Source organism: Watersipora subatra, chromosome 1, assembly GCF_963576615.1.
Source record: "Watersipora subatra chromosome 1, tzWatSuba1.1, whole genome shotgun sequence".
Taxonomy (NCBI): Eukaryota; Metazoa; Bryozoa; class Gymnolaemata; order Cheilostomatida; family Watersiporidae; genus Watersipora; species Watersipora subatra.
Genome location: NC_088708.1, coordinates 54,351,272 through 54,364,229, shown reverse-complemented (window position 1 = coordinate 54,364,229; position 12,958 = coordinate 54,351,272). Strand labels below are relative to the sequence as shown.

Here is a 12,958-nt window from a genome sequence, read left to right as displayed (position 1 = left end):
ACCGGGTTCGTTGCGAGAAGGATGTTACATGTTTATAAACATGAAAGAGATTCACGCTTATAAACATGAAAGAGATTCATGTTTATAAACATGAAAGAGATTCATGTTTATAAACATAAACGAGATTCATGTATGTGTATATATTTTAGTTGTGTATTTCAATTTTTTTGATTAATATTATTTTTGTTTTTTATTTTTTAATGAACATTGTTTTACTGGGAAGTACTAAAAGACGAGCCGTGAAGTGACGAGGAAATACTGTAGTCACGTATTGTATCACAAAGATTTTGAGGAGCTTGTAGAAGAGTATTTTACATATCATTGACGGATATTTGTAGACCTTGGCTGTCACACAATCAGTTTAGTATTTTAAAGGCACTATTTTAAAATTGTTCCATGAAAAAGAACTTTATAACAGAATTTCTTGATAACTTTGTGACAATGAAGGCCTGGATGAGCAAGACTAGTATCTTATCCTTTTTTCCTATTTTAGGACCTGTTGGAATCTGAGCAGTATATTGTGCGAGAAGGCGAAGTTGGAGACACTTTCTATATAATATCAGATGGAAAGGTCAAGGTCACTCAGAAGGTTTTGGGCTTCGAAAATCCGAAGGAGATTCGAGAACTCGGTCGAGGAGAGTATTTCGGAGAGAAGGCTCTGCTGAATGAGGACCGGCGGACAGCGAATGTGATTGCATGCCATCCCGGAGTTGAGCTGCTCACCTTAAATAGAGAGTGAGTCAAGCCAGATTGTTCAATCAAAATCTTTTAAACCAACCATGCATGGTTGCATGCAGAGGGAACTTTCGTACTAGCATTCGGCTTATCATTATATGGGCTGCACAGCTTGTTACAAGCTTTGGGAATAACGTAGCTTTTGTGAAAGTTGTGTATAAAGGTACATTTATCTTAGACTATTTGAAATATGAATTTTGCAATTGTAACCTAATTAGCTTACATCTTAGCAATGCTTTTGTTCAAATAGAGGTTAAAGGCGATCTTATTGAAATTATGATGAAAGCCGCTGTAATTTTAGTCTGTCTTGTGGTGTTCGTGTCATGATGAAAGGCATCCATTAATATTCTTTCCATTCATGAATCTGCCATAACTGCTTCTGTGTATTTTAGGGCCTTCACAAGTTTGATAGGGGGCTTGACAGACATAGACTACCGTGATGGGGAGAGACTAGCGAAATGGTAAGTAGTTAACAGCTTTGACTGTTACTACTCCTTTGACTGCAAAAAAATTTATGGCTAGATCTGCGAGGAAAGATAACTCCAGTTTCGACGGTTCTTATTATATTAAATTTACTGCCTCACTACCTTGAGGCTCATATAGAAAAGTGATTACTACTATCAAGACTTTGTTACTTTTAGTTCTTCAATAGAGTTATTTAATAGAGTTATCTAAAAGAATGAAGGGACCTTGAAGCAACTTAGTAGTTGTACAGCAATACGGCTGCTGCTAGGATTTGTCACACATATAATTTTACAGGAAAGCTGATGTGTCGAGTAACGGGTTAGATAAGGGATTGCCTATTCCTGTCATCGATGCAGAGTTCAGGTCGATACAAATGAGCGATCTTGATATTATTTCTACCCTTGGTATCGGAGGTTTCGGAAGAGTCGAGCTGGTGAGGTTTATTTCAGGTCACTTCCACTTGCGTTGTTGGCATAAACTGGGTTCAAATAGTTTCATGTGCTTAACCTGCCACAGGCTCAGTGTTATATGATTACCGTGTGTACAGGCAAGTTTCATCATCCATTGTGATTTCATCTGCAGTCAAAGGATGAACTTGTATATATTGTATATGTTATATATATTGTATATGTTGTATATATTGTATATGTTATATATACTGTATATGTTATATATATTGTATATGTTATATATATTGTATATGTTATATATATTGTATATGTTATATATATTGTATATGTTAGCCTATATATATTGTATATGGTATATATATTGTATATGTTGTATATATTGTATATGTTATATATATTGTATATGTTATATATATTGTATATGGTATATATATTGTATATGTTATATATATTGTATATGTTATATATATTGTATATGTTATATATATTGTATATGTTATATATATTGTATATGTTGTATATATTGTATATGTTATATATATTTTATATGTTATATATATTGTATATGTTATATATATTGTATATGTTATATATATTGTATATGTTATATATATTGTATATTTTATATATATTGTATAGGCCTATGTTGTATATATTTTGAATTAGCTGTAAGCACAGCGATGCCCGAAGTTTCTTTCATTATCTAATCAGATATCCTGCAGGTGGGTGTATAAGAGGCTGGTTCTCGGGAACCAGGCGGAGTTTTAAAACCAAATATTTTTACTGACCTGGATGAAGGCATGGAACACATGCGTGTGAAGTTTCGATGAGATCGATCAAAACTTGTAGAAATGACCAAAAAATGTAGAAATGCAATGTAGACAGACTAACAGACAGACACACACAATGGCAAAGTGGGATTTATTAATATAGGTGCGCGTGTTTAATTAGGAGTAGTCTTGCCTTAGGTAACAAAAAGCCTGCGTAATTCTATGTTTTAATCTAGTGGAAATTTGTTTGGTTAAGATAATGGCCACAACAAGGTCATCATTTAAGGTTTGCTCACATCTGATGGTTCTACTTGGTAGCCCATCTTGTATTTTCTCAACAGCAACAACGATATTGCTAATACCCAATATTGCTAATGCCCAAAGTTGTGCTTGTGATGGCGTTAGAGGCTGTTTGTGATTGGTCAGTTGTGCACTCTCTCATAGTTGAGGGCGGGTGATTGGTCAGTTGTGCACTCTCTGATAGTTGAGGGCGGGTGATTGGTCAGTTGTGCGCTCTCTGATAGTTGAGGGCGGGTGATTGGTCAGTTGTGCGCTATCTGATAGTTGAGGGCGGGTGATTGGTCAGTTGTGCGCTCTCTGATAGTTGAGGTCGTGTGATTGCTTACGCAGAAACACATTAAAGATAAATAAATAGTCTTTGTGTGAAAATGGCGCTTGCCTTGGGGCAGAAATCTCAGCTTACTAACTGAAAGAATTAATTAATAATTCCAAATATTAAGTACAGATGTCATTTGATTAGTTTTATTTTATGAACAACATTAAAAGTTTAAAACAGAAATTTCATAGTTACAGGACTTTTCAGATATCACATTTTAAAACTCTAATACACCAACAATCTGTAAGAATAACATTGACAGGTGATGTTTTAATCGATAGAGGATGGTGCTATTATAATAATAATCACTGCTAAACATCATAACCTGTATGTGTAAATATTACCCATGGTGCCAGGGGCTAAATTAGTGATAGTAATGAATTCTAGAAAAATCTGCTTTCCATTTTAAATTGGAAAAAAACAGTTTTAAATAACGATTAACATTGTTGCTGTTTGTGAGATTTCTCTTGATTCCATGATATAACTGCATACTAACAGGTTCAGCACAAAAAGGACAAAACTAAAACGTTTGCCCTAAAGAGTCTCAAAAAGCAGCATGTGGTGGAGACACGACAGCAGGATCACATCTTCAGTGAGAAGAGAGTGATGATGACATGTCGCTCTCCCTACATAGTCAGGTATCATCCGTACACTAGTTGTCATCCTCTAGAGTCTAGATTGTAAGCTAGGTACTTTCTAGTTAGGTAAGCTAGGTATGGTAGCCTTAGAGCCACCAAATCTAGACAGAGGAAAAATTATAATTTTAATAAATTTTGAGTTTTATAAAATTATAATTAGTTATGTTAGTGAAGAGAGAAAAAACATACATTACTGACAGATTCTAACAGATTCTTGCATTATTGTCAGCAGTGCCCATTGATTGCTGCCAGCATTCTGTGCATTGTTATTAGCACTTTGCTGTTGCTGGAGAACTCCTTTTATTTTTTCCGCGGTTTGGACTTCTCAGGTACTTCAATGTTGTACACAATTTTTGTCAGAAAGGACATGAAAATGATGTGGCCATGTCAATAACACAAGAAAAAGCTGATGTAGTTTGGCATGCTTTTACTGATGGACAGTAAGAGTTGTGGTCACCTGTTTTTGTATCTAGTTTAACTCATTGCGTAGTGCGAGTTGGCACAGCGTTTGCGTATGGCCAATCGTTGCATGGTGTGGATTTAGTAGGCTTCGTACAAAACGCTTTTGACTAGTGAATAGTTAATTAATCAGCTTATCGGGTCTGTATTTACGTGAAATGAAACAAATGTCTGCCTGCGTTATTGTAGATCAATTGATTTCTGATGATTATCTGTTGAGTAATAGTACTAGTGGCAGTGATTACTAAATCTTTTGCAGTAATAATAATAATAATAATGCTGCGAGCTATAGTAGTATTGAAGACTCATCTAATTTTGAACATGCTTAATTTGTTACACATGGTAGTAGCAAACGAGGGGTCGAGAACGTGTCCGAGGTCATTCTTCATTCATTTTTAGCTTTGTTATGGCATCAGCTGATGTGAAATTGTGTGCTGATTAATTTGATATCAGAATATTTTTATAGACTGTGGTTCAAAAGCCGTGCCAACTTGTATGCGCCAGCGTCAAATATCAAGTTTTACCGAATATTTAATTATGTCCCAAGTAAAAAAATTTATATTGGTAAAAAAAGAGTTACGGTGCATGGGTATGCCTCGACTCGGGTATGTCTCGGCGCGCGTCTAGTGATCTTTAACTGTGTGTATAATTGTATATACATGGAGCTACAGCAAATTATTAAAACAATAGATTATGCCTGTTAGCTGAAATTTCTTTAGTAGAGACAAGATTGTGTTAGTGTTGATTGACAATTTATGTTGCATCATTGCTTTTGTGTTAATAGATTATCCATAAAAATATCCTTGACAATGATCTGTTTATTACTTCAGCGCAAGCGTGCTGTATTATTGGTTCCTCTGCTTCAATTTGAAGGGTGTACAAAACATTCAAAGATAAAAAGTTTGTCTATATGTTGATGGAGGTCTGCCTTGGTGGAGAGCTCTGGACGATCCTCAGAGATATGTAAGTTCAGAGAAATCTAGCGCATAGCCTGCTGACCATGGAACTTTAAGTTATATAAACCTTTCGGAAACCATAAAATTAGACTGGGAACCTGTGATTCTTCTCTAATTATACATGCAAGTATGAAATGTCTCGTATGGCAGGTTTTAACTAACATTGTGATTATCATTAATTTCACATCAAATAGTTTTTGTTAGATAGTAAAATATTAGATTAATTGAATATAGAAACACAGTTGCTTTATATCTTTAATTAGTGAATTTTCTTCCCCTCCTCTGCACGTGCTTGTCGCTCATTGTCGCTACTAGCAATACCCACAAGTGGAACATTTCAATACTTGAGCACGTATATCTCAAGACGAACATTAGTTTATGCTTTTTCATTTACATGTGCACACATGAGTGGGCACGCATGGGCAGGCACACACGGGCAGGCTCACACGGGCTGGCACACATGAGTGGGTACGCATGGGCAGGCACACACGGGTAGGCTCACACGGGTAGGCTCACACGGGCAGGCACACATGGATGAGCACACACAGATGGGCCTGCACATGGGTGCATACACAAACTATTTTGTAGGCCTATGTATGCGATATATACCTCTTGCTAGATTAGACCAGGCATTTTTTGTATCGTTGGTAACGCCACATTTGAGTATCACTTTGATTCTAAATGTAAAAAATAGTTTTTGAGGAAAGAGCAAGATGTTACCTCCCTGATAGATCAAACTGTTGTCCTCTGGTTCACTTATTGGTTGTAACTTTAGGAGTTATTTTGATGACAACACAGCCAGGTTTGCTGTAGCCTGTGTTATCAAGGCCCTGCAGTACCTTCATTCCCTCGGCATCATCTACAGAGATCTCAAGCCAGAAAATCTTCTAGTCACCAGAGATGGCTACGTGAAGCTGGTTGGTGTTTCAGACTTTGTTTATTGGTTTTAGTAGGAATTTTATTCGTTGTCTCTTGCATATGTCATTATTCTTTTTGAGTTCGGTTTCTAAGTTCGTAGCATCTATTTGCTCAAATTACCGTGAAACCTCTAATTGAACGTCATCTCTATTTGACCGCCACTACGAAAGAAGGGTTAAAAAATAGAGCGCCACCCTCTATGGCGTTCAGTTAGAGGTTTTACGGTACTTGGTTTTACTGCCCATCAGCAGGGATAATCAGCAGACCATGGCTCTTATGCAAAGCTCGTTGAATATACCGGTAGCATATTAATAGAAGTGTTATGCGGACACACTCGCATATGACTTACAAGTGTAGACGATTCTGAGGCTGTTTTGATAATTTCTCAAACACTGAGTGGATCTCATGCTAGTTTTATTTAGTATCATAGTCTAGCCCTCCCAATGCTCACATCATTTTGATTAGAATCCATGAACAATAAACCACAGACATTGTGTTTTGTGAGTTTATAAGAAGACATGAACACATAGTTTTATAGAGCTCAGATCTAAATACGTACACATACCTGTTAGATTGAGAAGAAACGTAGTTTTGTTATGATATGTTTACAAGTTAGTAAAGCGATAAACTTATAAATTACTATCAGCTGTATTAGAGTCTCTCTCTCTCCCTCTCCCCCTCTCTCCCTCTCTTTCCCATTCCCTCCCCTCTCTCCCCCTCTCTCCCTCTCCCCCCTCCCTCTCTCCCTCCCCCTCCCTCCCCCCTCCCTCCCCCTCTCTCTCTCCCCCTCTCTCTCTCCCCCCCTCTCTCTCCCACTCTCTCTCTCTCAAGTTAGCAAAATGAACTCATATATTACTATCAGCTGTGTTAGACTCACTCTCTTGAAATCTTAAAACTAGGGAAGAAATGTAGTCTTGGTATGATATGTGGAATTCTCCCACTCCTTTACAAATTAGTAAAGTGATAAACTTATAAAATACTTGAGCTGCGCTAGACTCACTCTCTTGAAATCTTAAGATTATGAATTTCTCAAATTTCAACTCTTACTTAGCTGTTAAAACAGAAAGTTAATTAATTTCTTCCACCATGCCTAGAAGCTGTCATGGACGCCTCTAACCAATACAAGGGTATCTGTGCATATTTCCGTTTACTTTGTAACAAAATTTAACAATAAATGCATTCACATATTAGTAATTGCATTGTTATATTATGCTTGTGCAGGTTGACTTTGGCTTTGCTAAGTATGTGCCAGCTGGGAAGAAAACATGGACATTCTGTGGAACACCGGAATATGTGGCACCTGAGATCATACTCAACAAAGGTCATGATCACGCTGTTGATGTGTGGGCTATTGGCATTCTCATATTTGAGCTCACTACTGGCCTGTAAGCAAAGGAATACATAAGTACCTTGTACTTGTACTTATACTCCTATGAAAGTCAAACGATTGTCTAAGGACCCGGCGAACCTTTTCTTGCCAACAAATCAACCGGTTTTACCGACGAATCATTTTCAAATCAACCAGTTTCAACCGGTTTCACTGCTGAATCATTTTCGTAAAAATGTGTCTATTAACTTCGTTCATCCTTATTATGCTGCCTACTCTGGGTAGCTTGAACTGACAGCAAACACTATGGCCATTATTTTCCAACTCAAGTAGAAAAGAAAATGTTTGCCTGCAGCTGTTCCATTCAATCAGCACCATCTAATCAGGATCATCATAAAATAAAAGTGTTAATTTTACGTCATAAAGCCTTTTAAAAAGATTGTGTCAATTCTATTTTAGATAATGCTGATACCACACTGTTTTAATTTTTTTTAAATTATTTATGTACAATTCTTTCATTCAACAATGAAAGCTCTATATGAGTAATATTAGCAAGCTTGATGCTGAAAAACAAAATACATATAATTTGTATTTGTAAAAAGCGCACAACTCCAATGTTTTATGTGTTTTCTTCTCTTCTGAAATATCATGAGAGAGGTTTAGGCAGTTTAAGCTACTAATTTAAGTTCGGATATTTACGTAAAGTTTCTACCAATTACCAGGATAAACAAAACTTTTATATTTTGTGGTCTTCAAAGGTTGCCAAGAGATTATTCTTTGTAACCCTTCTCATTGCTATATACTATAGGAATTAAAACGTGTCTTCCTAGCTTATGATGTTCTGTTACAACTTGCCAATTATTGTGCACTATAAAGGAATAAACCTAAATAACTATGCTAACATGTATTTTATTTGTACCTGGACTTTTCTTATAGCACATTGTTTAACCGATATATGTTACATGAATGTACAAACCCCTAATATTTCCCAAACGATGAATTTGTGTGTTGAAAATCATTCAAGTGCAGGATTCTTTTTTATTTAATGAAGCTCTAAGACTTAGTTGTTTAAAGTAATACAGAGTAATCTAAAAAGGAATAATACGGTGCACCTGGAACTATTTTTAAAAAGCTTTGTATTTCACTTGTAGTTGCTTATAGCTACTCACACTCTAACAGATCCGCCAGATCTACATTATTATTTTCAATTTCCTTTCAAATCCTTTGTATATCGTCGGCGTGATTTAAAAATGTTTGGTTCTACAATTAAGTTTCTGTCTGATTTATGATATTGTATGACAGCAAATAATCTGAATGTTTATTTAACTAGATCGTTAAGCAGTTTATGTATTTTATTTGTAATGATCACCAGCGCACAAGTTTGCCGGCAGGTATGAAGTTGGACTTTTTTACTTTCCAATTTCTATTTATTCTCAATCACTGACCTCATGATTTGTTATGTATTTTTTCTGCCTCGTCTCTTCAGGCCACCCTTCGCTGCCTCTGACCCAATGAAAACATATAACATCATACTTAAAGGCATCGATGCATTGGACTTTCCCAAGAAAGTCAGTAAAAATGCGCAAAATATTATCAAAAGGCTCTGCAGGACTATTCCATCTGACAGGCTCGGCTACCAGAAGAATGGTCTCTCAGACATCATGAAACACAAGTAAGTCTGGCACTTTCTAGATTTGTTTATTATCATCGATTTATATTCTAATTGCAGCGCATTGTTATAGGATTGGTTTGCCTTGAGATTTATAAGTCAATGACAGCAAAAAATATTATTGCATTAGCGATAACATTACAGATTGCGGTTTAAATAATATTTTTGTGTAATTTCAACCAATTACCAGGTTTTATTAACATTTTCAAGTTGTAAAAATTGACAGAGATATTCACAATCGTTGTAAAATATTGACTAAAAACGGCTGCGATGCTATATGATTATATTAAAATAGCTCTTGTTTTGAACGACATTCTTTAAATAACTGTCCTTTCAAGTTCCTTATTCATGGAAGCAGAGCTTGCGATGGTAGATTTTAAACATATGACTTTTAGGATTATCTAATCATTAAGGTCAGTTATTTAAATATTCAAATTGTGTAAGGAAGAATCTCTTGCTAGCTTTACACAACATGACAAATTTCGTAGAGTGATATAGAAACCATTAGTAAATATGTAATGCAAACTTCCCCTGGTAACAATCATCAAAATTCTATATACGTACTGTACATTAAAATTTAGTAACAAAATAATATGTTAACCGTAATAACTATAGTTACCTACAGTAACTTTAGTGTGTTTAGTGGTTATGTTCTGCAATAAAATGTAACTTTACTATGTGCAGTGCATATTGTAGGAAGTTCTTGCCTTTGAGGCAGATGCATAACATAAACATTGAATTTAATTTACATTAATTTATCGTACTAAACACATACTTAAAGCTAAGTTTTTGTATTTTTAATTATTTGCTGAATTTCAAACTTTTTCATCAGCTAAAACTGTATCACTTATCTGTTTCCAGTTTCGTTTTCACAATAATTATTAATGCTGAACTGAGAGAGATCGGGCGTCGTATCTCTTATATGTTGTGTGAGGGATTTTAGCGAGCGAATAGCATATCAACATATTTGTTATTCCGACGCATTCAACACACCGACAGTCAAATTCAAATTTCAAATAAAATCTTTGTTGACATGGTACGGTGAAAAATATTTCGTATAGAGAGGGTGAGAAATCATCGTGTTCTAATTTGTAGGGTGAAAAAATCGTATAACAGGGTCATTGTAACCCGAGGGAGCACTTTATTTTTGAAATTTGCTTCGACCTTGTGTTACAATTATCTGCCATGTTGGGTAATCATAACGATTTAGCAATGCGACTAGATGGGAGAAAGCGTATATGAATGGCTAATCGTTGACATTGACATCATAAATTCGTACATCTATGTTTTACCAACCAAATCTCTTAATGTCTTGGCTTGAGGCTCGCATCGTGTTTTTTGTTCCAAAACTGGTTGTTTTTTCTTCTAACATCACAATATATGCAGAAAAACTAATTGTTATTAGGATATTGTTATAAATAGATATAACTTCAAAATTATGTCAGTTAACCTTTATGTTTTGACAATTTGTGTTATTTTTCCCAATGACAGCCTCATATCGTTAAGCTTGGTGAGCAGAGTAACCGGGTGAGCTGCTGGTTACATTTAGTACCTGCAACTAACAGAGTTTAAGGGTTATACTAAACTACTGCTCATATGACACGTACAGTCATACTTTTACTAACCAAATAATTGCAAGATTTGTAGGAAAATATTCGCGATAAATATGTGAGATAATTGCACATAGCATTGATAAAAATGTATTATTATATAGAACTGCGTAGAAAACTGAATTATGTATAAGTGACTGAAGGTGTTAATCTTTACTATAATAAGAGTCATGTCTGTCTGTGTGTCCGTAGCTACGCTGAAAGCTTTTATTAGGTAGATAAAAAGATTCACCAAGTGGAATCAAACTCAGATATCTGGTTTGGCAAACAGGCATGCTACCAACTGCATCACAGAACCATCTTGCAGCGTCATGGAATAATCGTGCTCATTGTTATTACACGATGATCTCTCAGGTTGGACGAGACTGCCAGCGTATCAGTAATCATTAAACAGAGATTTTTATTGATGTTTCACCATGGAAACGCAAAAAGTGGAAGTATAGCTTGGTGTTGCGTAGGTCCGAATGCAGATTTGGTGATAAAGATACACGGAGCAACTTTAGCATATGCTAGGTCAAGGTCAAGTCTTAGCCAACTTGGCTTACAAACTTGTTTATTATGTTTCTATTTTTTGTATTTCATTTTTCGTTTTCAGCAACCTTATCACTTTCACTTACATACTGCATTTTCGAAACACTTCCAAAGTCGTATGTTGGAAATTAGCAGACGTAAAGTCAAATATGTGCTTAAATTTATGTAAGTTGAAAATTTTGTATGCTGAGGTGGTTGTGGAGAGCTTTAACAGCAAATTGTTCAACAGACTAATACTATTCTAGCAGCCATAAGATGATTGTTTTGTTCATTTTTCATTTTTTTGATTAATCAATACGATCATAATTTGTACTGTACCTGGTATTTCTATATTTGAAAGCCAAGTTTTTTTTTCACATTAAGTGAAAATGGTTTGAACTTTTACCTTCAAATATTTTCTATATTTTGTGCTAACTTTGCCAATACACAGTTTGTCTAATATTTACTTACAAGTGTCTACAACATTTTGTGCATTCCCAAAGCTAAGACTTAAGGAATTTGAGGATTGCCTGTTCACCAGCAAAAGCCATAGCCTAGTGGTCTTGAACGCGTGGTCTGTGAACAACAAGTTCTGGTTCAATTCTTTGAAAAAGCCACCGGAATGGCATACAACCCTAAATTGCTCTCTGAAGCTAGACATCTCTCTGGTGGTCGTGGCTCCCTGCCACTGAACTTAGACTTGTCTAGCCCAGATCGCAGAGCTACTGTTTGTACAGCAACACTTTTGCAAATGCACAGTCTCTGCTTGCAGTAAGCAAAACAGTTATCATACTTCATCCTGAAGGGTTTGCACACACACACCATGAACTGCGCATGATTCTATTGGCGTAATACTACCATCTCTGATTTTTAGCAAATAATGAGTTTAGCGAATATGTTATTGAGTGCCACCCTTGTGACATATTCTAAATGAAGAACCCAATAATGCGCACAAATCACACTTTTCAAGTTAATAGGTTGCAAAATGTAGACAACATTTTAGATTTGACCCAGCTGATTTTCCATACAATTTTTATGTCAAGGAAGCTTACTGGGCCTTTTGACATGATAATTATGATTAATTAGCTTGGCCAGGTCTAAAATGGTTGTTGACTTTGTCGAGAATGCGAATTTGGCTCTTTCAACACTGGGTTCTTCAATCAATACCATTGCATAAGAATGTTGTAGAGTTATTATACAGTAATCTGAAGAGTGTGAAGCCGGGTTATTTACTAATATACGAGAAGACAACTTCAATGATCATATGATTTTGTTGATGGTGATAATTTTGGTTTCACACCAATGCTTAGCTAATTATTATATTTATACCTACATGGCATGTAGCTGCTGAACTTCTCTCCTTATTCAATCTTTTCGTTTCAGAGAAATTGTTGCCGCTGATAACTTGTCAAACAAGAACAGTTGTTAAATTGTTGAACTACACTTTCAACCACTTATTGCTTGCAGGTGGTTTCAAGGTTTTGACTGGGAAGGCCTGGAGAAGAGGAATATGGCGACTACACCTCTTAAACGCAAAGTAATAGACAATTTTGACACCTCAAACTTTGACCGATACAATGGTGATGTCACAATGCCTCCCGATGAGCTCTCTGGCTGGGATGATGACTTTTAGACTTATAACGAGAGATACTAATATACCAGAGACTTACTTTCATATATGTATGAATGATATATTACCTATTATTGCTTGTTAAACAAATTTTTGATATTTTTCTTCTCGGTTAATTAGTTTACTAGAGGTTAACATTAGTCTATTATATTTTATATGCACATTTTCATCTATATGTTAAGGCTATTTTTATTACTAAAAGGCCTAGTTGCATTATATATGTTGATATAACATTTATATTTAGC

The 12,958-nt window shown here is 35.5% G+C and overlaps 1 protein-coding gene across 1 annotated transcript in view; it reads left to right on the top strand.

The window, feature by feature from the left end:
• The window catches only part of LOC137385485 (cGMP-dependent protein kinase 1-like), a 30,422-nt gene extending 17,498 nt beyond the window's left edge, over positions 1-12,924 (top strand). The window contains exons 8-16 of the mRNA XM_068071955.1: positions 494-735; positions 1,128-1,196; positions 1,495-1,633; positions 3,495-3,634; positions 4,967-5,056; positions 5,825-5,966; positions 7,189-7,352; positions 8,781-8,966; positions 12,551-12,924. Coding sequence (XP_067928056.1) covers positions 494-735; positions 1,128-1,196; positions 1,495-1,633; positions 3,495-3,634; positions 4,967-5,056; positions 5,825-5,966; positions 7,189-7,352; positions 8,781-8,966; positions 12,551-12,716 — 1,338 coding nt within the window. The 3' untranslated portion in view covers positions 12,717-12,924. The remainder of the gene's footprint in view (positions 1-493; positions 736-1,127; positions 1,197-1,494; positions 1,634-3,494; positions 3,635-4,966; positions 5,057-5,824; positions 5,967-7,188; positions 7,353-8,780; positions 8,967-12,550) is intronic.
• Positions 12,925-12,958: the final 34 nt, after the last annotated feature.